The sequence below is a fragment of the Benincasa hispida genome, chromosome 4 (assembly GCF_009727055.1).
Source record: "Benincasa hispida cultivar B227 chromosome 4, ASM972705v1, whole genome shotgun sequence".
Lineage (NCBI taxonomy): Eukaryota > Viridiplantae > Streptophyta > Magnoliopsida > Cucurbitales > Cucurbitaceae > Benincasa > Benincasa hispida.
Window position 1 is genome coordinate 28,629,441 of NC_052352.1, and position 27,967 is coordinate 28,657,407.

Here is a 27,967-nt window from a genome sequence, read left to right on the forward strand (position 1 = left end):
CTTAAACATATCTTCGGCCCGCATGCAAGAAGGGGCATCTTTCATATTTGGCATTTTTCTAATATTTTCCATATGTGGCGTTTCATATTCCCTTTATTGTTAAAAAAAATAATCAAAATTATGCAGGGTTGTTTTAACAATTATAATAATAATAAGGGCAAAATACACTTTTAATTCCTGAGGTTTGAAGTTGAATTCTATTTGGTACTTGAAGTTTCAGAAGTTACATTTTTAGTCCCAAGATTTGGAAATTAGTTCTAAATGGTTCTTGAATACAAATTGACCGTTATTCAACTAATAAAAAATTGATGTGGGAGTTGCTTATTGATAGGACTTGATGATTGGGCAAATTATATGAATATTATATTAAATTTTGATGACTGGATAACATTTCAACTTTTTCTTGCTTTTGTTGTTCTTCCTTATTCGTCTCTCCTTGTCTGGCTATTCATCCACGTCACCTTCTCCTCGCAACGCTCTTGTTTTCTCAAAAAGTTTGAACCTAATCCTTTAGAGGACTAAAATTTGACCATGCCCTCCAATTTTCTTGTCTAACCCCTAAATTTCTAGATTTTTTTTTTTTAATTTCCAACAACCAAATAGGAATATAGTCTCCCATTCAAGCCTTTTCTCTTCGTTCATCCGACTTTATCGTGGTCTTCTGGATTTTCCGTTCAGTTTGAATGGTCTGCTTTGTGCATACGTATGCACATTACTTATAAATTGCATCGAGTACTTCAGAAGAGAGGCTGAAAACCATAGTTGCAGTCCTTCCCTCCTTATTTTCTTTTATCCTTTCCTTTCACGTTTTTCGAGCACATTTTTTAGGGGTGTGACATTTTCGATTGACTTTTAATGCCGTTTCAATAGAGAAAGGTTTTTATCTGGATTATTTTTTCTTAAGGATGATGTGGCATCCTCGACGAACTGCCTGCATAAAAAGGCAAAACCCTATTAATAATTCCTCAACTTTGAGGGGCCTTACATCCTCAATCCTAGTCGAACTCGTATCATTCACAAACTTCATTAGTTAATAACAACAGTGAAACCAAGATCATCATTGTTAAACTGCAAGACCTGAAGGAACTCTAAACAGAGATCCAGTGAGCGGAAGCGGATCATTTCAAATTTCATTAAGAAATAACACAAACAATTACAGTCTAAAAGAACAGATTATGCATAATAAGTAAATTACAAGCATGCTTCTTAAAAAAATGGACAAGGGAATCGAAAAAAATACCTTTGAAGAACTCCTTCTTCTAGTATTCCCTCGATCAATCTCCAACGCGTCCAAAGAAGAACTCAAATGCAACTATCAGAATAGTCAACAACACAAACTGAAGAATCCTCGATCACTATCGAGTGCAACTCGATCCTCGACCCTCGAACGGAACAAGAACACCGCCGCAAGAGTTACCTTGGTATTCTCGGTGTGAGAATCCATGAGTTGTGGGCTCTATGTGACATTGGATAGAGGAATGAAGGAGGTAGACGATCGAGTAAGTGGGAGATGGAAGAAGTCTATCGTATAGACTAGATACTCGATCGTGTAGTAAGAAGAAGCCTATCGTATAGACTTGCTACTCGATCGGTTAGCAACGAATAAATGAGTAACTATCGTATAGTAAACTCAGTATTCGATCGTGTAGTCTCTCTATGCTATCGTTTCATAAAACACTTTTACTCGATAACCTTTCTATGAGATCAATCCGAATGAATACATCAACCTCTTAATTTTGGAAAACCATTTTCCTTTTCTCTCACAATTACCATAAAACTTTCAATAACCTCCATTCAATTCGGTTATTAAAGAAAAATATTAATTAATTATCACATAATTAATATATTATAAATAAATACAATAACCAACTTATCATATTATATTTATAACATAGAATTTTAATATTTCATCATATGAAACATATAAACTATAGTTCTTTTTTCATTTTATGGTATTTAATATAAATCATATTTATCTTAATTAATGTATCTAATAAATCAAATCAATTATATCACATATAATTGAATCAATTTAATTATATCACATATAATCAAATTTCCTTTTGTTAATTTGAATACTTTAAACTAACCCAAAATTTGATTCTCAACTTGAATCCATTGAGCTACCAAGGGAACCTTATGAACCTGTAGCTTGAAGCTTCAGCGCTACGTGAATAACTGACTAAACTCTTTAATCACGAGATTCACCATCCGTTAACTGTTGGTCACTCCACTAAAGACCGATAGTTGCACTCTTCGCACTACAGATATATTTCCATGTCCATTAAATATAACCAATCAACAGTGTGATGAACCTTCACAAATTGCTCGTAAGTATAGCTGGGCTAATTTACCGTTTTGCCTCTAGTTACATCTAACTCACTAATTCCTTTAATGAACAATAAGTCATGGTCCTACTATAACTCAGTCCTTTCTTCCCAAGAGAGGATAAGAGAGGGTGTGACCATTATGTTCAAGACCCAAAATCAGCCCTTAAGGGAGCAATTTATCTACTTACCCCTGCTTCAGGGAATGAGTGAATTCCGTCTGGTGTAGCTGAGTTCCCAGCTCCCCAATCAGACGAATCCTCAAAATGGCAGGCTTGTAGAATTGGCAATCTGCCCACTCTCACCCATACAAATCAAAGGACCGCCCTTATGAGCAAGAATTCCCAACTCACTCAGAATTAAGGTCATGTCACTTATGGTCATCCTAGTAAAATGTAAGCCACAATTATGAATAGCGTTATATAAAGAGACTCATCATTTCGCAGTCCGGTCTTATACAAACTCTTTGTATAGGATACCCCTGCTCACATGTCTCCATATGAATGGTCAGGATCAGACCATTTGTTACACTTTACAACACTTGTAACATCTACAAAGCGGGTCGTATCCGTAGTGTCACCAGGATAAGATATCCTTCCTTTATCCTTATACTACAGACCATTTAGGTTATTACTTATGGCATGATCCACTTGTATGTCTCCACATACATGCTTAAGTTACATAAAATAACCACGGATCTTAGTTTATTGGATTGAGTAAATGCTTATAAAATAACACTTATTTTATTAATAACAATATGTTTATAGAGTGTTTATAAACTACAAGACTACCAGGAGAATTAGGACACCAATTTCAATAAGATCCTGTTATTACAGCTAAATACAGTACCCTTAAGAAGTAAAATAATAATATAATAATATAATAATATAATCGTAAGAAAATATGGTGGCACCCATGAAGGTCACGAAAGAATGAGAAGAATAAAAGAAGTAGAGGAGAGAGCAAAATGGAGAAAGCTAACTTTTTTGATCGGGTGAAGGTCAGGAGAACCCGTTATCCCCTCCTCCATCGCCGGAAGCGTGAAGGTCAAGCTGCTCTGTTAAAAAGCCAGCTAACTTTTTTGGGCTTTTGCTCAAAGCTCAATCCCAACTTCTTTAATGTTGGAAGGGGAGGGTCCTGGTCAGTTTGAAGTACTTTTAATAAACGCCCGTTGGGCCGGCCGAGAGCTCAAAAAAAAAAAGAAAAAGGTGTTTGTTAAGCTGAGGCCTACCCAGTGGGTAAAGACTGAAACACAGGAGAACCGGACCGTCATCCTTCCACCGACAGAAGTGGGAGGTAACCGCTGTGCTCTGTGATACCAGCCTTACGCGGTGTCCTCCAACCATTAGCATCACAACCAAGAATCTCAGCAAGTAAGTGGAGCAGAATCTCTTAGTTGAAATTGAAGCATTTCAGATGTTCTTTCTTCTAAAGAATTACAAGCTGTTACTTTGCCAAAGGTGAATTGATGAATCTTTTACCTCATTGAAGAGCGTAACTAAATTAAAAAATGCAAGCTTTAGTGGCTAAAAGAAGGGATGCCAATTCTGGTTTCTTTCATCGTTATTTGGCAACAAAGAAATGGCAAGTCTTGCTCTCTGAACTTCAATTAGTTTTGGGTGCACCTTTATCAACTTATGATGATATAGAGGAAGAGATACTAGGTTTTTTCTCAACATTATACACAAGAATTCCAAGGTCATCGAGCTTTTCCTTTCAACCTTTGCTGGTCTTGGTCTCTCACAGTGATAACAGAATGTTAGTGGTAGGTTCTTTGTCCAATTAACACTCGGCTTTCGCCGAGAGTCAAAGGCCCAACTTCCTACTTCGAACGGGCGGCCCGGTGGAATTCTCTAGTTGTTCAACCCACTCGGTCGGGCCCAATTTCAACCACTTTAATGCCCTCATTTGAGTTACAAGCCCACATTAACGAGCTCAGCGGCGGTTGGTGTTGCCAGCCGCATTATCAATGCTATGCTCAATATTAATTCTAGCAATGTGGGACTGGGATTTCGTTAATTTGAATTCTACGAAAAATCTATTGCGTATTATTATGCACATACCTCTTTAAGATTTTTTTTACTTTAATGCTCTTCTTCCATATCCTGTTTATGAGCATACGTTGAAACTTAAATCATTAATCAAATTTGTTATTTGTGTGTATATATATATATTTTCTTTTTTTATACCCATGAGTATTGGAAATTAGTTACACTCATCTCAATTAATCTCACAGGCAATCTGCATTTCCCTATAACATTTGGTTTCCAAAGAAACTTGTAGGATATTAAATCCTATAGGTATTCGCCATGAAATTTAATCTTATTTATAAGATATTGTAGATGAAATTTTATTTATAAAGAATAATATGGGGAAAATTCAAATTTTAATATAAAACTTTGGGATTGTATTACTCAAAATTCCAGACTGAAAATTATATCAGACCTAAATTTTTATAATTGAATCGATTACTGCAAATTTTAGGAGTTTTAAGTAATACTGACGGAGTTGGGGTGTATTATTTGGAACTCCAACAAATTCTAGTTGGGATAACCATTAATATATTATTATTACACATAAGACCCTTTTTTTTATTAAAAAAAAAAAAAAAATGAAGTGGTGTCTATTAGATAGGAAATGTTGAAATCAAATGTACACTAGCAACTGTTAATGTTTTTCATCTTTGTGTCTCCGATATTTTTTTTCTCAAGTTATTTAAGAATTAAATAAATATGTAATAACTTTTTTCGTCGCAACTTTGATTGAATTGTTTAGAGAATAATAATTTAATCATATGATTTTGGGTTGATTTACCTAAAAGAATAAAGCAAAAATAGTTATAAATCAATATCAAATTATCTAAATTGATTAATTATAGATAATGAAGACTAAATTCTAATTTTCTTCTTACAATTTGTTAGCAGTCCATTTTTTTTTAAAATTAAAGTTCCCAGAGATGTTTTCAAGATTCTTTTACAAATTTATTAAAATTCCTCAAGAGAACTAATACCAATTACCATCCATTGCACACTATTTAAAAAATACTATGTAAAAATGTAGATTAGAAAATGAAGAAATCAGTAGAGCCAACCACTAATAATATTCAACTGAAAATAATATCCCCTCTTTAAAGCTCTTTTTGGGAGGTTCCCATTTATATTGTGATTACAACTACAAACATAAGAGTACAGAGCAATGAAACTGGAAAATCTAAGATCTGAGTACCAAATTTTAACTTGGATTTCCTAACACTGATGGTCTTAGTAATATGAGTTTGAAGAAAATTGTATAAAAGGTCAAGGAAGAAGATTGAAAAAAAAAAAAGAAGCGAATCTGTACAATAAACATCACATTCAAATTCACATTAAAAACAGGCGCAGTGTAATAAACCGGGGACTCGAGGTGCCAGATTATCATGTTCTTAGCCGCTTTTTTGCTTGTTCTGAGTCATCTCCGCTGCCTAAGTCCCCTACATTTGCCATTGCTGGGTGGCTGGAGGGAGGATTCCCAGTTTCCTGGTAAGAAATTGAAGAGCTTAGAACAATACAAAAGACACAACATTTGGTGGTTTAAGGTTCTATGTTTTCAAAATCATGGGTGATTGTTTTCATGTCAACAATTTTTGTGACAGCAAGTTTCTCAGATTGAATTTTAGTTTATTTTTCCTGCATTTGAAGTTATTACTATGATCTCTAATCTTTTGCTCAATTCTACTAGGATGAGGAAAATATTAAAAAAAAATATGCAAAACAAGAATAGTCTACCTAATCATCATGGGTTGGCCTAATGGTAAATAAAGGTTATGGATTTGATAAAAGGGCTAAGAGGGAATGAATTCAATCCATGGGTGACCTACCTAGGATTTAATATCCCATAAGTTTCCTTGCACTCAAATGTAGTAAGGTCAAGTGAATTGTTCCGCGAGATTATTTGAGGTGACACATAAGTTCGCCCCAATACTCACGGATATAAAAATATATAAAAATAGAAATAGCCCGCCTTATCAACCATACACCAGAAAAATAACTGAGATTTCAACTTCATACCTTAAAAATAGGCGTTCCAAACGGCATTCCCTTATTTGCTCTCTTGCCCAGATCAATCTGAACGGAGATACTAGCTTGTGACAAATCCAGTCCAGTACTCTGCAGAGCTTGAGCCAAGCTGTTCATAAACCTGCTCAGCACCAAGGTCCAGAGCTGTTACCAAATCCTAGGAAGAGACCATGCAAATGAACGCCTCCAAAAGAAACTATGCAGACATCCTATACATGCTGGGACTTGAACAAGCTCTACTAAAGGTTAAATCATTATTGTTACTATATTTATAAAATAGGAAGAAGAATAAAACCTTCAGCTCATTGAATCTCCATAGCCTACCAAAATACTTGAAGCAAAAATAAGTATTAAATATCTTACAACTGACCCTTCTGAATAAACACTTGAAACGCTTATTGTCCCCCCTTCAATAGCCATCTCTTCCGGTTGGTTTGATGCATTGTTGGTGATGGGACATTCTGTTGTCTGTGCATCAGAAATTGGAATGTGGAGCGATTGATCGAGAACGGTGTCACTACGGATAGAAGCATGCATATTTCCTTCCAGAGACATGGGATGTGGAACTTTATTTGTTATGTCGGCGTCCTGTAGAATATCTCTGCCTGAGTGGGAGTCAAGAGGATTTTGTGAGCTTGCAAGCATGGCTGGTGAAATCGAAATGTTGTTATCATCAAACTTCCCAGAATACGTTGGTCCTGAAGCAGAACCATTTTTTACAGATTGTGGATGGCCAACAAAAGTCTGCATGCGCCAATGACTATTTCTCTGCATGATACAGTAAAGTTTAAAATACTAAATAGAGAAGATCCTCAGCAGAACAAAATTCCTGATTCAAGGAAATATACAAATCCTATAAGAGATTAAGAATCCACCATTCTCCAAAGCAAGCAAATAAGGTCGAAAAAGGTAAGATCATAATCAAGCAATCTGTTAAAATTTATTAACTTGCGTTATAAATGTTGAACTCAAATCCTAGAGTAGAAACAAATATTACTGCATCAAAAAGAAAAAGGAAAAACAAAAAACAAAAACTACTAAGACCTTAGTGTAGTTAGGGAGCCCCGAATTCCCCTCTGATGTAGCATTTAGTTGGTTTAATAGGTTTCCAGTTGCTTTGTTTAGTCACTGTGGGAGTTCTTGGTAATTCTTGCAGCAATCTTGTCGATTCTTGAATGGGTCTTTGATGAAGATGTTGCTCCTCTTCTCTGTAGTAATTTGGAATTGGTTGGTTAGGAGGTGGTTGAAGGTTTCTTGCTCGTTCTTGTTGTCTTCTTGGATTGTGCAGTTGCTGTCTTTCAGTGTGCAAGCAGGTACTGCTGCGTCAGAGCCTTGCTGTGGGATATAAATTGGCTGAGTGAACATTCTGTCCATCTTCTTGGATAAAGCCAGCACCATTTCGTGAACCACCAATAGGTTATTTCCCAATTTTAACATGGATTCTTCCATACAATGGAATCCTTGAGAGATTTCTTGTGGGGTGAGAGTTTCAGCCCCTTCGCAGGTCTGATCTGCGCCACTGCTGGAGATGGTGAGATTCTTTTGCTCAGCCATGACAGTCCCTTCATCAAAGGGCTCTGATATCCCAGTCTGATCTGCACCACTGCTGGAGGTGGTGAGATTCTTTTGCTCAGCCATGATAGTCCCTTCGTCAAGGGGCTCTGATACCCCAGTCTGATCTGCACCACTGCTGGAGGTGGTGAGATTCTTTTGATCGGCCATGATAGTCCCTTCGTCAAGGGGCTCTAATACCAAAACTAGTGTATAACAAATCTTGGAGAAATCTTGAAATGAAATTTGATTGAATAATACCTCTTACAACCTAGATACCACTAATAAAGGCTACAAACAAGCCTTGAAAAACAAAGTAACCCATGGTAAAATGGGTTTACCAAAAGGTAACTATTTATAGACAAAATAAACAGCCACGGTAAAACTAATACAATCACCACAGTGACTACTATAAAAATAAAGAACTCCCACGGTGAATAAACAAAGCAACTGGAAACCAATTAAACCAAGTAATGCTACATCACTCTCAACATTTTTATTGATTTCCCAGAAATCATCCAAACTATTCTAGGTCAAAAGGGAGCCTACTATCTAATATGACTAAGGGGACGTTTGACGTGCAGAGTTGAGTTGAGTTAAGTTGATAATTATTATAGGAGAAGAGTAATTGGGAGAGTTGATGCGAATAACGAGGTAATAAACCTCTTTAATAATTGGTGAACCAAATAGTGGGTGGATTTTTTTTATTCACCCAACCCAACCCAACCCAACTTGGGGGGGCCAAACACCCCCTAACAGTTTATCGCCGAGATATAGGCAAGATATTTGCAGTTTAATGGCTTTGAAGGATTTTGAACCCAGTGACCCCTAGGCATGCATAGTACGAAGTCTTTTAGCTTTATACCCAAACTTCTTTTTCCCTAGAAGTTTATGAGATATCAAAATTCCAGTTCACCCCACTAGAAGTTTATGAGCAGGTCCTCCAGACTGAATTAAATGGGGTATAAAGTATATCTATTTCTCTAATAAAAGTTACTGAGAAGCATTAACTCTAGACTTCTCTACCCTACCACCTTGGTCTCCATCCAAGGCCTTACCGTTAAATATCCTATGATATCTTTACAACCACAGCTCCCACGTCACTGTGGATAGGTTGACACCAACCATCTCTGTCTTCCGACTTAAATCACCTCCATACAGTAATGATGGGACACTCCGTCTAATAGAGGGATGAAAGACCCATTGTAGATTAGATGATCCTATAACTACATCTACATTCAAATACTCTTTTACCATCATTGCAGTGAAAGCACATGCGGATAAATCTCATTCATTTTCTTGCATAGAACTAACCTAATCAAAGAAATTATCCAGTGGGGTCATCGCCTTCGCAAATTCACCCACCCCACCAAAACAACCTCCACAGACAACATTTAATGCTTCAAACTTCAAAATTCGATTCAGGTGGTCCAAGGGAAAGTTTTAGTTTTCTTCTAGATTTTTTCCTTTGGCACCAACTTAATTGCATTCTTATCAAGATCAAACTCTATATTTGTGAGCTTAATAAGTAAAACTTTTGGTTGAGAAAGTTCCATAATGGCATATCGTCCAAACCTTTACATCTTCAATATCTCTGGTCATTGGGGGTAGATAGTTTTTACTAAGACTAACATAATTAATTTCCTCTTCGACAGACTTCTTTGGCAACTCTCCACCTCCTTATATATTCATCCCCAAAATCCTTCTCACAACCAACTTAGTCCATATTTTATGAGCTGAGGAATGTGCTTTTTAGAGGATAATCATCTACCAATGCATCATCCCAAAACAACATTTTGCTTCCATTTCCCACCTCCAGTTACAATCTAGTGAATGTGGCTTATGCCCAGCCCCAGCCTAACACTGGAAACTAAGTTATAGGAAGAGAATAGAACAGAACAGGTCATATGAAATATATAGGAACAGAGAGGAATAAAGTGAGTTACAAGTAGCTCCACAATTTAAGATATGAGGGACACAGCTCCCATGTCTAATCTTATGCAATGTTATTACACAAATAAAGCTGACAACCAAGTTAGTGAATGATAACTCCTAAACAAAATAAAGGAAGAGCATTTGGTACTCACCCATGGGATTAACTTAGTAGGTTCCCCACTCCAATTCTGATATGAACCCTCGTATTTCTGCACCTTCTCCTGTAAATACTGAACATACTCAATCACCTGCATCAAAAAACTAATTTTAGTCAATGGATGGTGAAAAATTTTACCATGTAGCACAAGAAGAATAGATACTTTACAGATTCGATTCAACATTGTCTCATTTTCAATAAGCGACAGTATACCTCCAATAAAAATGAAGCAGTATCTCTCTTTTGATCGCTATGAGGTATAAGATCTCTCAAAATCTGGAATCTGAAATGAGATAGAGGTTGGTCAGGGGCTACACATTTAATGTTGACAGATGTAAGACAGAAATTTAATTGCATCATTCAGGCGGGGGGACTGGTTCCTTTAAGGCTTAAGAACAAATGACACCCATAACGCAAAACTCCAGTTATAAAGGAAAATCCTTCTCAGATCATAGATAGGATGTTCATATTCTCTACAATATGTTAATAACCAGAGAGAAAAAAATCATTATGCAGCATGGTTCACGAACAATAGAACAAATGGACCTGCAAGTTGTGATCACAATAAGCTCTCTAACAATCTTGAAACTCCTGAATGACTTTTTGTGGACATTACCTCTCATTTATTTTGCTTCTTCTGCGCTGCTCCGTGACAGAGTGCTTCGACCGTATGGCATTAGCCTTATCGTTGTTCTTCGCATCTGGTTCCATGTTCAGTTGCATTTAAAATAAATAAATAACTTAAATAAAAATAAATCAATCCCTTGAAACGAAGCTTCCCTGATGATCAAAATTCTAAATAACAGATGCTAGAATAAGAAGTTGCTAATTGATTTACCCGTTGGAGTTTCATAGATATGATCAAAGGATAGAACTTGTATACAGGGAGAACAAAATGGTCAACTGAAATTCACAGCTGATAACAGAATCGAAACCAGAACACGAGGTAGCAGCATAAGAAATAAACACCGAAATAAGAAGCGCAAACTATGGGCATGTCAGCATGATATCGCACTGCATCAGTAATGGGAAAATTGGATCTAGTATAGAAAGAAATAGGTCAGCGAGCAAAAAACAAGATACCTTTGCTGTTTCCGATGTTACTAATAGCGTTGGAAGTAGAAGAAGGCCCCTCTCTTTTGGCAACTAGCTCATCCTCCTCGTACTCTTCGTCTTCCTGATTGCTTTTTCCCGTTCTCATACTTAGATTTTATTCAGGTCGGCCGGTCCAAGCCTCCAATCCTTCTGTACGGAGACTTCAACTTCCTGTACAGCTCCGGAAACAGAATACTTACGGAATTGCACCAATTCGAAGACGCTGCCAAGCACCAAAATCGAAGTGCAATGTTGTTTGAGGAGGTCGAACGAAAAGAGTAGGGAAGCGAAGGGAAGGTTGTGGAACTTGGCTGATATTTGATGTTAAGGAATGGCAGATGTAAAAGCCATGGCTGAGCAGCAGAGCTGCCGCCGCACAGGGGCAGTTATCGGTGAACGGAGCCGCCGTGGGGGCGCTTTAGACGGCCGGATTGCCTGGTGCCGAACACGAGCGAGTTTCAGTGGGATGCATCCGTCAGAAGAATCCCATACGACTGACCTCATGCTTTGCTCGTGACTTCATTCATTTTAGGCCGATCCATTTTGAGGAATTTATTGGGCCGGCCCAAATTAATGAGTTCGGGCTCTCTATTGGGCCTTTGTTTTGTCCATGAAACCCGTATTCTCATCCTTCCATCTGATAGGGTGTTTATGGTTGAATTGGGCTGGGTTGAAACATTTTTTACACTTAACTCAATTGTTTGAGTTGTAAGTTTTTTCAACTCAATTGTTTGAGTTGTAAGTTTTTTCAACTCAAATAAACTTATCAAATAATGAACTCAATCCAACTATGAAACATTTAGATTTGATTGGTTCAGGTTGTTCGGGTTTTTTATTTAAATTTTTGTTTTAAAGATAACTAAAATTTTTAAATGTAAAAATTTTATTTAATTATTTTCATATATTGCATTAAGATTAACGACTTGCTTCCAATTTATAATATGAATTTTTTTTCGAAATGCTACAAAATTATTTTGAGGAGTTGTTATAGAATAAATCATCCAAGAAAAACATGAAATTAAATAAATTAAAATAAATATATGCATATAATGGTATCATAAGTAAAAAAAAATACTTTTTTGAAAATTATAAGTTCGGGCTGGTTTGAGTTATTTTATGTAAACTCATGAACCAGTCCAACTCATAAAATTTGCATTTATTTGAACCCAACCCAAATTGTGCGAGTTGGATTGGGTTGATCCTATTTGTTTGGGTCAACAGGTTTTTTGAACACTCCTACCATCAGAGCCATCTACATATATTGCATCTACATAAGAGAGAAGTCACGTTAGAATAATTAGATAACCTACACGGCCGAGGCCAAACATCTCTTCTTAGACCCATTATACTTTGGGTTAGGGCATGCCCCTTTAGTTACTTTGTTAAAAGATATTGTCCACGGCGTGATTTTGTTTTTGGTTTTTTTTTTAAAAGTTTCATATTGATGTGGATAATTGTGCTCACTTGTATATTCATGATCACTTCATTTTTAACCAATATGAGACTTTGTTTGCACTTCTGACAATACCTATGCTATAATCCCAATTATAAGGATGTTTGGTTTTTATTTTTATTTTGGAGGGGAAAAAGTCATTTTGAAAGGAAAAAATGGAGTATTGGACAACCATACAAAATAACATTTTGAAAAAATGTGTATATGAAATAAGTTGTTTTAGAATAAATACCTAAAATCAACTTTTAGAAAGATTGAATTTTGAATATTTAATAATTAATCTCTCCATAATTTGTACATTTCTTAAAATTATCAAAATACCCTCGAAAGTCGTTTACTCACTTCCATTATGTTGTCGTGGCAACCACCACCCTCTACCAACCAACTCCGACCACCATCACTACTCAGCTTCGAAAACCACCTCTTACTACTGTCGCTAACCAACTTTGGCCACCAGCTCTGATAACCACCTCACGTCACCATCAGTCACCTCCAACGGCCACCTCCGCCCATTAACACTGACGATCACCACCAATTATCTTGACAACCATTATTTTAAATTACTAGTTTACGTTATTTTATAGTCATTCTTTATTGTAATTCGACATTAATTAAAAAATATTTTTAATATATAAAAAATTATAAAAAAAAGGTTGCAAAACACATGAGAATTTTCATTTTAAATAGTTTTTATCAAAAGTATTTTGATGGGAATGAATTAAAAATAATAATAATAAGCGAATCTAAACAACCCTTAAAAATTATGTCAAATTAGGTTTAGTGTTGTTTCCTCTTTCCACAAGAAAAACCATTGTTTGTATTTGTGTTTCCTTATTTAATAAAACCACTAATTCTCTCCTCATTCCACCATTTCTTTCTTCACTATACTCTCTTCCCATTCTTATATTTTTAGCTATCACTCTTCAAAAGCTTACAACCGATATTTTCACCTTTAGCTCTCCTCTTATTTCATGTCCATCAAGTTTGGGCACTATTCGAATTACCATTAAAATTCATAGTGAGTTTTAGAATTAAAATTTAGGTAGGTTCCAAATTGTCAAGAATTTTTCCCAAAATCCAAATTATTTAAATTTGGATTTTTATTCTCAAGTCAAATTAAATTGTAAACAACATCTCAAACTCTTCCGAAATTAAACTTTGAACATATTCAAATTTGTCTCTTATCTAAATCATCCAAGTTTGGATTTTTATCCTCAAACCAAATAAAGTTATGATAACATTCCAAATTTATTTCGGCATATTTTAATTTTTTATCCTAAATAAATTTATGGTACATTTGATTTATGTCTCAAATAATAAAGTTTTGGAGTATATTTCCAAATTTTATTTCAAATTCAAGCCGTACATCAAAACTTATGCCAAGAAAATAAAATCAAAACTTTGACACCAAATTCATGTTTTGAGAAGCTGGCATAAAAAATGTGTGTCGAATATGTAAAGTTCAAAACAACAAATTTATAATTTGATTAAATCCATACATTAAATCGAGTCAAAATCAATAACATATCACTTGTATTTTGATTGTTAGTCTATCTTTTTCAAAATTCATCCATCCATGCATATATGTACATAAATCTAAAACCTGATGCATTTGTTGAATACGAAATTTTAATCAATCATAAATTGTCACGTCAGTTCTTAAATTGACGACGAAATTACAAATGAACTAATTTGGTTAAATTTGAGATTAATATTTGGGTCATATTCAATTGAGTCAAAAAAAAAAGTTTAATTTGGACCAAGGTCTAACTGGACCAAAAAATCTAATTAGTTAAACATAAGGGTCGGATCCATGGACAAATCAAACCAAGTCCACATGATCCTGCGGGACGCTATAGATACAGATGTTTCTCTTCAATTTAGGGTTCATAAATTAGAAGTCTAAAGACAGCCTAGAGACAATTCTCCAACTATCATAGGTCGTTTGATTTGAGGGAATAAATAGTGGGAATGGACATGAATATATAAAATACTTATTTGGTTGGAAAATTTGATGTATTTACTTGAGAAAATATTTCGCTGTTTTTTATTCCCACCATAATTGATGAGTTTTTTTAATAAATCTCCACTTTTGTTTCTTCTTTTTTCTTTCATTTTTATTAATTTTTCCATATGTTTTTTCTCTTCTTTTATTTGTTATTTTTCTCTTCTTTTTATATTTATTATTTGAACTTTTTTTAATCATTGTTGTACTTTATGTGATATTTTTACATGTTTTCCTTTTCTATTTTTTATTTAATATATTTATTTTTCCTTCTTCATTCTATTTATTATTCAACTTTTTATATTTTATTTTTCTTTTCTTTTATTATTTTATTTCCTTTCATTCTTATCATTTTATTCTCATACTTTTCCGTTCAATGAATTAAGATTAAATTAAATTATTTTGTTTTAAATTATTATGGTATAAATTAATTATTGAAATGTAAATTTGGTTTAATTTAATACTTGATAATTGCCTGTTATTCTAATAACTTTAGTTATAAATTACTCATTTTACAAATACTTGTAATTAATAATTTTATTATTATTATTATTTGATTGTTAAATAAATATTTTTATCAAAATTTTGAATTGAATTTATTGTATATCAACTAATATATAAAATTTTAATTTATCAATTAAATACAAAAATAATTTGTTCTCATAAAATTCAAATAGCATGTTTATGCACAACCAAACACAATCATCATTGATTCTCATCAATCTTATTTTCAGGTTTATAATTCTTAATTATCCTTAATTCCTGGACATCTAAAAACTTTAGATCAAACGACCCCTCAAAAGGCTCCCTAAACTTCTAAAGAGTCAATAATCCTTGAAGACTCAAACTCAAGACTTCGATCTAGTGTACAAGATCAACAAACCAAAGGTTGATTTAACGTACAAGATCTAAAATACGAGATTAACTAATCAAGTTTCATCGTACAAGATCAACATAACGTACTTTGCTCTAAAATAAATGTTTTCCATCGAGTCAAGTACATGTATGAGAGAGAGAATTGGATGATAAATATTAGAGATTATTCAACACTCACATACAAATAAGTAAAATTCAAGTTCATTCCACGTACTAATTTATTTATGAAAATTTTGTGTGAACAAATTTAATGAGTATTATTAGTTACATTATTTTAAAATATTTATCTCTATAAAAATGAATTAAGAAAATATTTTAATTAAAAACTATATGAATATTTATTTACTAATGACATATTATTTAATTGTATTATAAATATAATCTAAATTTAATATAAACCAATATTAATTAAATAGTATGAGGAAATATATTTTAATAAATAAGATAAAAAAAAATGATTATACGTTGACAATGAATCTGTTGGATTTTATGTCCTAAAACTCGTCGTTTGTAAAATGATAAACATTTTCTATAATTAATAAACTTATTATTGATTTCATAAATTTTATGAAAGTTCAATAAACTAAGACCCATGACTATTGCATGAGTACTTGGATTTTATGTGGAGACATAAAAATGGATCATGTTTGAGTAAATTGTCAGAATGATTCATGGTCGGTGAATAAGGTTGGATACCTTATTCTGGTAACATTATTGGATGCGGCCTACTCTATAGTTGTTACAAAGAGTTGTAAAGTACTATATACGATGTGATCCTGATTTGTATATGTTATAAAATGAGGAGTGGGGGCGTCCTATGCAATGAGTTTGCATAAGATCATACCAGAAATAAGTCACTCTTACTTTATAACGCTATTTACTATATAAGACTGACTATTTCAACTAGATGACCTAGGTAACTCGATCTTAATCCTCAGTTAACCACAAACTTCTGTTTATTCGGGATTATCCTTATTAAATAGGTGAGGGTTAGCTCAACAGCGCTGACTCAATAAGACTCCCATTTCAGGGGAAATACCGAATAGATAGCTGGGGAATAGGGTGTAAGACGGAGTTCACGCCTACCCGATTTAGGGATAGGAGAAAGGTTGTTCTCTCAAGTACTGAATCCAGGTCTTGAACAAGGGCCTCGCCCTCTCACTGGGCTGAGAGAGTTTGGTTTAGTGATTAGATCACGAACCAATTGTTCATTAGAGGATCAGTAGGAACTTGAGGAATAAGACGTAATCTTGGGGGTAAAACAAATATTTGACCCAACCGTTATTACAAACAACCTGTGAATGGTCGACTTGCTGAATATGGTTAAATCATGTGGACACGATATATGTACGGGGAGTGCAACTATGGGCTTTAGTGAAGTGACTCATTAGTTAACTAATCAGGATTAATTTGGTCTAATGAGTTTAGCCAATTAATCTTGCATTATTAGAGCCCAGGATTTGTAGGTTCACGAGGTCTTCCTACTAGCTCGTAATGGACTAGCTCTAGAATAAGGTGATAAATTAATTTGAAACGTTCAAATTAGAATTAAGGGAATTAGTAATTATATGAGATATAATTACGTGTTTAATTTGAAAATTAAATGGAATAGGATAATTTATATTTAAACATGATTTAAATATATAAGGATGGATATGTCATATGTGTAAAAATTAATTTAATATTTGATATAAATTAATTAAGTTTTATTTAAAAATTAATTTATGAAATTAATTTTATTTTTCAGTTTTTAAAATCAAAATAGACTTTGGAGATATCAAATTTTGATTTTGAGATAAAGTTAGAAAATTGGAAAATGCAAAACACAAATGGAAATACATGATATTCCATTATTCATCTTCTATTTCCTCACACAAAAGCCATCATTATTGCCTTGTGATGGTCGGCAATATATTGAAGAGTTTGGAGTGAATTTCGGGCATGCAATCAAGAGAGAATTTTAGAGAAAATTCGTGCGGAAGAAAGAGTTCTTCAACCAGATTGCTGCTGTGAGCAATTCTCCTTCATCTCCTGATTCAAGCTTGTTTTGAATCCCACAACTCAATCTAGAGCACAAAGTAGGGAAGATCTTGAGGTAGTCTACAACAAGATTTGGAGAAGATTGCAACTGGAGATTAAGCTTTGAAGAGATTCTACAAAGGTATGTCATGAAACTCATTGTTTTTTACAAGAACATACTTCATATTTTGTCAGAATTAATGAATTAGAGTGCTTAAATGATCTTTGTTGCTTCTGTTGTTGCTGATACAATCCTACAGAATCTTAACAAAAAAAAAAAAAAAAAAAAAAAAAACACCCAAAACAAAGTTTTAATTATGATCTATTAATTAAAAATAAAACTATTAAATTGATCTAAACAAATAATTGATGATGATTCTTAATCAATAAATTAATTAGTTATTAATGATTGAAAATTAAATTTATACACTGGCTTAATTTAACTAATTAAATTCAAGATATTGTTAACTAATTAACAAACATTCTAGTGATTTAATACATTTTTTTTGTTAAATTGAATTTAATTGTATATTTTAATAAAATATTGTTGAATTATTATAATTAAACCAAAGAGAAAATTCATACTTTTGTGAGCTTATGTTTAACATATATACTAGCGCGCAAAAAAAAAAAAAAAAAACTCATTACTCCAAGAGTACCTACTTTCTATGTTCTAATAGAACTTGTTGTTTCCTAAGTAATTATTTAATGTTGCTTAAAATAAAAATAATGATATATCATCTATTTGATCTTGAGGTAACATATATATCACTCAAAATTTTCTATAACTAGAATTTTTTTATTTCTTGAGTAATTTTTTTAATGTTATTTATCCCATATGATTATTAAAGGATGTTGATGTGGCAACCAATTAATGAAAATATTAACTAAACTTAATGACTAAAATATTGATGTATCCATAAATGGAAATGCTTAACATCAATATTAAGGTTTAAGAAAATTCTTTCTTATATCTCAAAAGAAAAATAAATAAATATCTTTGATAAATACCCATAATTCATATACCGTCGGTAATTAAGTTTGGAAGTAGCTACAATATTATTTTAAATAAATTGTCATATTTGAGGAAAAAACAATTTATATAATATTTTTATTTTAAAAATATTTTTTCGATATTCATGTTTTTATTTGTTGATACCAGAAAATGGATTTAATGGTAATAGAGAGGAGTATGAAGTGTTTTTGACATACCTTTAACGATGGATTTTGATGATTTATATAATCGGTATTATGTAATAGACACCTATAGTCTCATAACGAAGCATAATTTATCCACAAAATTGTTGGGTCATTACACTTGGGGCAATTGCAATTCCACCCCTCCTAAACACTCGGGTTAATTCTTTCGTGGATTGTATGTTATGACTTTGTACCACTACCACGAGACTTCCATTAAGCTCTCCATGAGTTCTCTAATATCACTCCAAATTCCTTCATAAATTATTTGAACTCAACTCCTCTAGAATTCTCGACAAATCTATCCATAATATTATAAACATATTCATCTATCTTTAAAATTAAAATCTCAACATCAATATTTTCTATATCTTACTCCTATTGTAGTATGGGAAAATTTTCAACCTAACATTTATGAAATGGTTAAATTTAGTTGTGTGAATTAACAATTTCGTGGATTTGCGAACTGGGATTTTTGCATATTCTGACGTGGCGGTGGGTCCCAATCATAACAAATATACAAAATGAAAATCTCTCGCCGCAACAGTGGAGCTTATGCACGTCGATTATCGTACGTGCGGCCACACGTGATAAGACAAATCCGCCACGAAAACCGGAGGCTCGGCCCCCGGAGAAGAATCCCATGTGCGCGCACCCACTGGAATTGGAATGACGTGTCTTAATGTCCGTACATTCACAAGTTGCAGAATCTTTTCTTGTCCCTTCCCCCATTATTTCGGTACAATGAATATGCTATTTGCTTTCACTTCTTTTTTCCCTTTTTTTTTTCTTTCTTTCTTTTTGTTAATTGTTTTCCCTTCCACTATATTTTTATTTATTTCATCATTACAATATTCGAATTGTCTTTCGTAACATAATGACACTTTTTTTTATAAAAGTTTAATAATTAAAAATTAAGTTATTAACATTCTCATTTACAAATAATTTTGATTAGTTAAAATATTATATTATCAAACTAAAAATCAGATCTATGTGATTGTGAATGACTTAGTTTCAAACATATATATTGAAATAATCAAATTTCTCGCAGAAGTGTGAGAATGTCGTACAATTTGAATTCAATTTATATATAGTGAATAAATTGAGAAGAATGCAAACATACTCTAAATAAAATGATAAACATACCAGAAGTCTAAGCATGCTTTCTACAAGGAAATTAAAGAAGAGGAAACTTACCCTTGTCGAACAAGAATTCTTCATAAAATTTCCCTCCGAGATCACGAGCAAACTCTTTGTAGAACCACAGGAACTCTTCCTCTAAGAAGGACACCACCAAGCAACAACCTTGTTATTCTCAAAGGAACGGGAAATTTGGATGTGTGGACTTCAAACGCTTTTGGCATCGAAAATTTTTCTAGGGATGTTGAAAGAGCATACATCTGTGAGTTTTCCTGCCAAACTGTTGTCATAGTGATTTTCCAAAAAATCACAGATAAGAGAAGAGGGAGGGCCTCTCACGATATATCATCATAATTTTCCTTAAGTGGGGAGTTATCATTTACATTATTAAAATAATATAATATGTATATAAATAATATTTGAATCTCATTCAAAAATTTTCTCTCGCATATTATATAGTTTAATTATAAATCATATTTTATAATTAACTATGTATCATAATGTGTCAATATATATTATACATTATATTAAACATAATATAATCAATTACTTAAATTTATTCCAAAAACAATTATTCCTTGCTTTTATCGAGCTAACAATGGGACCTTATGAGTCTACAAATTAGATGCTCCAATGATAGAGATTAATCAACTAAACTCTTTAATTGGATTAATCGACATTCATTAACTGTCGTTCACTTCACTAAAGACTGTCAACTGCATTATTCGCACTGTAAATATATTTTTTTGTTCATTGTATATAACCAATCAATAATAAGTTGACCATTTACAAATTGCTCGTGATTACTACAACTGGTCAAAATTACTATTTTACCCATGTAGTTACATTTAACTCTTTAAATATCACAGATTCATCTAATGAATAAATAGTTTATAATCCAACTATAAACTAACCCTATTGAGCCAATGAGAGGGTAAGACCTCATTTTTCAAGATCCAGAATCAACTATTAAGGGAGCAATTTATCTACTTTTCCTATGTACGAGAAGGGGTGAATTTCATCTTGTGTAGTTGTGTTCCAGCTCCCCACTCAAACAAATCCCCAAAAAGGTAGGTGTATTGAGTCGGCGAAACAAACCACTTTTACCTATATAGATCAAATGATTATCCTCATAGCCAGAAGTTCATAACTCAGATAGAATTAAGGTCAAAGTCACCTATGGTCATCCTAGTGAAAAGTTAGTTTCTATAAGCAACGGTGTTAAACTAAGAAACCAATCATCTCGTGGTCCGGTCTTATATAAACTTTGTATACAGGATACCCCCACTCACATGTCTCCACATGAACAATATGGATCATATCGTCTGTAACACTTACCACTCATGTAATAATTACAAAGCGGGTCATATCTATAGTGGCACTAGGATAAGGAACCCAACCTTAACCATATACTGTAGACCTTTTAGGTTATTACTTGAACATGATCCACTTGTATGTCTACCACATACTATTCATATTACATTAAACAACCTCAGATCTTAGTATAATGGATTGAGTTAATTCTATCTAAATGTCAAATAAAATACTTTTTATTTTATTAAACAAATAACAAGATCCATGAGATTTACTAAATCCAACATATATCAGAGGGTATGTATTGAAATTACATATATACCTTAGTTGAAGTATGTATTATATAAAAGATATTATTTTAAAAAACACTTTTGGTCCTGAACTAACAATTTAGTCATTGAACTATAATTAGTAATAATTTACTTTCAAACTGGTAACAATTTAGTCACTAAACTTTATTGAGTAACAATTTAGTCTTTACACTTTGAAATTCATAACAATTTAATCCTTGTCGTGAACAAGATATATTAAAATTAAGTGTTAATTTTATAGTGTAATAACTTATTATTTATAGTTCATAAAAAATTACTCTTGGATTAGTTTATTGATCTACAAATATAATTTTTTTTATTAAATCAAACAAAAAATTTCACGATAAAAATTAAATCGTTATAAATTATAAATGTAGAGATTAAATTGTTATTTATTAAACTTCATAGACTAAATTGTTACAAATCTAACAGTATATAGATTAACTCATTACCAACTAAAGGTTAGGGACAAAATTGTTACTTCTATAAAAGTTTCAGAAACAAAAAGTATTCTTTAACCAAAATATTATGTGACCAAATTAAGGGAGGACCAAAATGGTTATTTTGTTTCTCCAAGATGTAATGACTAAAATACATGTTTTGAAATCTTAAAAGACTAACATGGATCGACCAAATATAGTCGAATAGATGATACATTTATTATCCATCAGAAGGAAGCAAGGATCGAGAGAAGTCAGTTTCGTTTATCAACCCCTTTATCATGAGAAGCAAGTCTAGAGGGCCATGCCTTAACCTATCCTCAGACAATAAGCCCTCAACATGTTGCTGTGATAGATTCGGAAGTGGCTAAAGAAGTTGGATGAAGAAAGAGTAGTTTGGGTAACTGTATGTACAAGGGTACATTTTACCTCTCATTCACGTTTATTGAACTTAATAAAATAAAATTGATGTTTTAACGAGGTAAAAAATTAACATTAGCAAAATTTTAAACTATTTGTTAATAGACTTTTAAACTATTTTTTATTTTAAAATCCAAACAATCTTATATTCTTTTCGACATATGAAATAAAATTCAAATTACTGGTAGACTTTTCACATTCAACTTTATTTTGGTGTTGAAAACTTCTCTTCTTGATAACAATATTTTTTCTCTGGGACGTTATTTAAGAATCATATATAACTTTGTTGTAGGTAGATTTTGTTGAAGTTTATGTCTTAAATCTTGTAGTTTGTAATCTTGTAAACTTTATTATTTAATGACAAAATAAATAGGTATTTTTTTCATTTATTAGTTTTGCACAACTTAATCCAATAAACTAAGATACATTGTTATTTAATGTAACTTGAATAGTATGTGGTAGACATACAGTCGGATCATGTTCAAGTAATAATCTATAAGGTCTATAGTATATGGATGGATTTAGGTTTCTCATTCTGGTAACATTATAGATACGGTCCATTTTGTAAATGTTACAGGTATTGTGAGTGTTACAAACGATTTGATTCAAGTTGTTCATGTAATAGACATGCGAGTGGGGTACCTACTGTAAATAAAAGATGCAATGATTTCGTAGCTCAAAATTGCTATGAGATAATGAGTCTATGCGATCAATCTTCATAAACATACACCAATGACAAGTTTTCTCATTCACCGGCCAAGTGAAACCTAATCACGAATTTCTTAGGATAACCTAAGGTCGAACACAGGGATTTGAAATGATTGCACTGAACAACAATGATTCATGCACGAGAATCAAAAGATGCAATTTGTTTATGTTAAAGCTTAAATAAGTGCGATAAGGAAATTCTAAGTAACCAAAAACCTGATAAGAGTCACAAGTGCGTAAATGTGTGATGTTGCAAACTAAACGAGGGAAAGATATGGATATGAAAGGGCTTGAGGGAAAGTGACTATTGACTCAATAAATCTTACTTGAGACACAATCATGGTTCATACTCCTGATTGGTGCATACCTCCTGATGATTGCCTCTACTAGTCTTATTTCTATGACGCACGGGAGGGAGTACTGAGAACGAATGGTTGTTTCTATCTCTATAAATACTTCTTGCTTCACTTAACAAGTTCTACTACCATTTATCTATTGAGACGGTGGTTATATTACTTGTCTCTGCTTTCACAAGCAAATATAACTTCAAAATATGTTAAGCAGTGATGATAGAACCTTGAAACTTGATTTAAATCGTGAGAGTGGCTTTCCCCCTTGCGCTGTGGAATTTAGTGATTCATGGGGAAGATAATAACAAATGAATAAAAATGAAATGAGATAGAGATGAACATGATGATGATATTAAGATAGTAGAAGAATTCGAATACAAGCTGTCTAATGTCTTAGTTAAGCAAGTACTACAACACGTTAAAAAAAGAAAAATGAAATGGACTCGCGGTTGATAGCAATAGATAATGGTAAAGACTGATGGATTTAATGTAGTGGATGAAGTGGCGACAGTCCTCTCGGAATCTTTATCCTTCGATGATGAAATGGGATAGAAAGTGAAAGTGGAATATTCTCTACGACTTTCGGCTTTTGGCTCCTCTCTTTCTTCTAGCACCGAGACTCTATTTATAAAGCCTTGGTCTGCTTTGCTTTGGGATCCTCACTCTGATTGGTTGTTATCATTCGTCAAGGTAGGTAAAAATGTCAGCGCTGCATCATGGTCAATGGTCAGGAAATTTGTCAGAGTATAAGCTTATACGACTTTAGAAATCCTGAGGCATGTGTCCTCTGCATACTTCTTAAAGGATCAGCGCATGCGATGTTCCTGAGTTTTCCTGCAAAATAAAAGCTTTGGTGCACTTTGCCCATGAAATACGGTTAGCGAATGTGTTTTAAGTACCTTAACACAACTTTGATTTTTACACATAAATTCACTCATGCTTGGCTCATTTTCTTCCTTCTTATTATCACATACCCTAAATCTCGTAGAGTTCTATAGTTTGTAAACTTTGTATGAACAAACTCTTTATGTGATTAATAATATATGATATTATATTCATTTTGTTATAAAATATGCGATATTTTAGTTAATGCAACCACAAACTAATAAACTAACATCTAAGATTATCGTTGTAACTTAAACATGTATGTGGAGACATACAAGTGAATCATGTTTAAGTGATAACCTAAATAGTTTGTAGTAGATGAATAATGTTGGGTACCTTATTCTGGTGACACTACGAGTATGGCCCACTTTGTAGGTGTTACAATTGTTGTAAAGTGCTACAAATGATTTGATCTTGATCATATATGTATTAGACATGCGAGCGGGGCTATTCTGTACAGAGGAGTTTGTATAAGACCATACCACGAAATGTTAGTCTCATTATATAACACCTTTCATAATAGAGACTTACATTTCACCAAGATGGCCATAGGTAACATGACCTCAATCCTGAGTGAGTTGTGAACTCTTGCCTACCATTTTAGGGATTCATCTGATTGGGGAGCTGAGAATACAGCTACACGAGATGGAATTCACTCCTTCCCCGAAACAAGGGTAAGTAGATAAATTGCTCCCTTAAAGGTTGATTCTAGGTCTTAAACAATGTGACGCCACACCTTCTCCTAGCCCGACAAAGGTTTTAGTCATAGTAGGACTATGATCTATTGTTCATTAGAGGGATCAGTGGTACTTGAGGAGTTAAATGTAACTACAGGGGCAAAATGGTAATTTGGCTAAGTTGTACTTATGAGCAATTTGTAAAGACTCATCAAACTGTTGATTGGTTATATCTAATAGACACAAAAATATATTTGTAGTGTGAATAGTGCAGTTGTCGGTCTTTAGTGGAGTATTCGACAGTTAATAGATGATGGATAATGTAATTAAATAGTTCAATTAGTTATTCATGTACCATTAGAACTTCAAGCTACAGGTCCATAAGGTCCTCTTGGTAGCTAAAAAAGATTTAGTTGAGAATCAATTTTTTAGTTAATTTGAATTGTTCAAATTAATAGGAGAGGTTTAATTATATATAATATAATTAAATTATTTCAATTATATATGATATAATTGTCATAATGTATTTGATACATTATTGTTTAATGGGAGGAAATAAATATTTGAATGAGATTCAAATATTTTGTTTTCTATGAATATGATTCATAGTTGTTAAATTTAGTATAAATATGATTTATATTAAATGCCATAAAATAGAGAAATATATTAAATGCCATAAAATAGAGAAAATAAACTATAGTTTGTATTGTATGTAGCGACCCGACCCCCTAGGACTTAGGTAAGGTCGTTACTAAAATAAATGCATGCAAAGAATTTAAAACGACGCTCTAAATGCTAATTAAAACAAGAGAAGTTCAAAAGACATTTATTAAATGCAATTGTTAAAACAAATAATAGGGTACCCAAAATTCTTAAAGACCAACAAAAGTATACGAAAGAAATAATCCTAAGAAATAAATTTTTAACAGTAAAACTAAATATTAAGAGGAAAATAAGGACTCAAATTTCAAGGTGCGGAAGTGTAAAAACTAGTCCCAGTGGCACGATCACGAATTCCACTGCGTCATTGCCGATGCATCTCTACCCTTACCTGAAACATCAACATAAGAAAGAATGAGCATGAAATACTCAGTAAGTAACCCCACCACTGGGGTCAAGCTAGGCATCTATGTCCTCTAGATACCCACCTATGGCACATAAGCACATGAAACAGACAAGAAACTGAGTCCTATCCTATTGTAGTTAAGTATGCTCACAAAAGTGGTGAATCCCGAAGGAAACACAAAACTGATGAATCCCGGAGGAAACACAAAACTGGTGAATCCCGGAGGAAACACAAAACTGGTGAATCCCGGAGGAAACACAAAACTGGTGAATCCTGAGGAAACACAAACTGGTGAATCCCGAATGAAACACAAACTGGTGAATCCCGAATGAAACACAAACTGGTGAATCCCGAATGAAACACAAACTGGTGAATCCCGAAGAAAACACAAAAATGGTGAGCATCTAACCAATCAATGAGGATATTCACACAGTCTCAACATTCTACGAATCAACACCGTACAATTCTAAAACATACATGAAATCCTTGGTACCATGGCTCCATCATATACACGTAATCCTCAACAACATATTATACAACATTCATGTAAACCTTACATCATAATTCTACAACATACAAGTATGCCTCAACACCAACACATCAGACGTCGACATATGAAAACACATACCATTACATACTAACGATTGTGTATTTAAACAATTTAGAACTCGTGCCAGAACAAACTTTGATTCAAGTCATACTATCAATGAACATGCTAACAATTTACTATAACATACACTCACCATGCTGCATACAACTAAAGCCTAGCTCGTGGACAGTTCCAGTAGTAAGATTACTTACCTCAAAAATTGGTCGCAAATTCTACTCCACACAACTAATCTTCTCACAGCCTTTGGAAGGCTTAAATCAACCCAAAAAATGTGGCTTGGTTCCAAAGGTAGTTCCACCACTCCCAAGCAAAAGTTCCAATATAAACAAATTCAATGATAATAGTTAGGGTCTATATTCCAACAATCTCAAATAGTTCAATAATCTTAGACCAAATATATGTTCTTTGAATCCAATGACAACCTCACTAACACACAAAGATTCAACATCAAACCAAACAACAAGGGGGGAGGGAGTCTCTCCAAGCCTTGAAACTTACCAAAAATCTCCGCAAAAGAAACTTCAATAGTCGCTGGACAGCGCACGAAATCTCCTTCAAACTCCAATCCTAGCATCCAACCAAAAATCAAGTAGATGATCCTAAAATTAACCGATACGTTAAACAACTTACCCAAACATAAAACCAGCAGCAATCGAAGGCAGCAAGGGCTGGGCAGTGCCTTAGATGAAAAAGGTCGTTGGCCCAATCGAAGAACGGCACGGGCAGACGGTTGGAGGAACGAATCGGCGGCTAAGGCGCGACGACTGAGTTGGGTCGTCGTTCGGCTTCATCCCTTGGCGGACGGAGTGGCGGGATGTAGGTCTGACCGGCTGGAGGCTTGACTGCTGACTAGACCGTTCGGCGGAGGGCGCGCACAAAGGAGAGGCCAGACGATTTTTAGGCAGGCGGTGGCTGAGGAGTGGCAGTAGAAGAAAAGAAAGTGGCGGCTGGAAGAATGGGGGTTTCTTCAAAACTTGCTATGGAGAGGTGAGGGTTTCCCTCTTTTTTATTTTTAAAAATAAATAAATAATAATAATAATAAGAGAAAAAGTTAAATTTTAAATAATACTAATAAAGGAAAAGACTATATTTTAAATAAATCTTTTCCCTTAATCCGCTTAACCACCCAAAATTTTCTCCCTTTTAAATAATAAAAATGAAAAGCAAGTGTGCCCAACAACTAAGGATAAATTCCAAAAAGGAAAAGAAATACATTTTCAACAAGCAAATAACGCGGGATGTTATATTGTATATGATACAATATTAAAACTATAGGTTATATGTTATATTTGATCTAACATATAATTTAATATAAATATAATATAATAAGTTAGTTATCACATTTATTTATATTATTTTATTATTATTTGAATAAT

The 27,967-nt window shown here is 33.4% G+C and overlaps 1 protein-coding gene and 1 long non-coding RNA gene across 6 annotated transcripts; both read right to left on the minus strand.

The window, feature by feature from the left end:
- Positions 1–5,408: 5,408 nt before the first annotated feature.
- LOC120076367 (transcription factor BIM2) lies at positions 5,409–11,623 on the minus strand. Of its 4 annotated transcripts, none has more exons than XR_005481513.1 (7): positions 11,109–11,623; positions 10,642–10,726; positions 10,239–10,308; positions 10,021–10,116; positions 6,746–7,150; positions 6,374–6,503; positions 5,409–5,842 (listed from the first exon to the last, which is right to left on the minus strand). XR_005481513.1 is itself a non-coding variant. In XM_039030180.1 (7 exons), the coding sequence occupies exons 1-7, from the start codon at positions 11,224–11,226 to the stop codon at positions 5,741–5,743; spliced, it is 999 nt and encodes a 332-aa protein (XP_038886108.1). In that variant the 5' UTR covers positions 11,227–11,623; the 3' UTR covers positions 5,409–5,740. The 4 variants fall into 4 exon arrangements, 2 of the variants coding, with proteins under 2 accessions (XP_038886108.1, XP_038886109.1); XR_005481512.1 differs by having other exon boundaries at positions 6,374–6,539; XM_039030180.1 differs by having other exon boundaries at positions 6,753–7,150.
- A 14,094-nt stretch (positions 11,624–25,717) lies between these two features.
- Positions 25,718–27,611, minus strand: LOC120075125. Of its 2 annotated transcripts, XR_005481196.1 has the most exons (3): positions 27,090–27,609; positions 26,783–26,891; positions 25,718–25,966 (listed from the first exon to the last, which is right to left on the minus strand). It is a non-coding gene; the product is annotated as an uncharacterized LOC120075125 (long non-coding RNA). The 2 variants fall into 2 exon arrangements; XR_005481195.1 differs by having other exon boundaries at positions 26,783–27,611.
- Between the last annotated feature and the right edge of the window lie 356 nt (positions 27,612–27,967).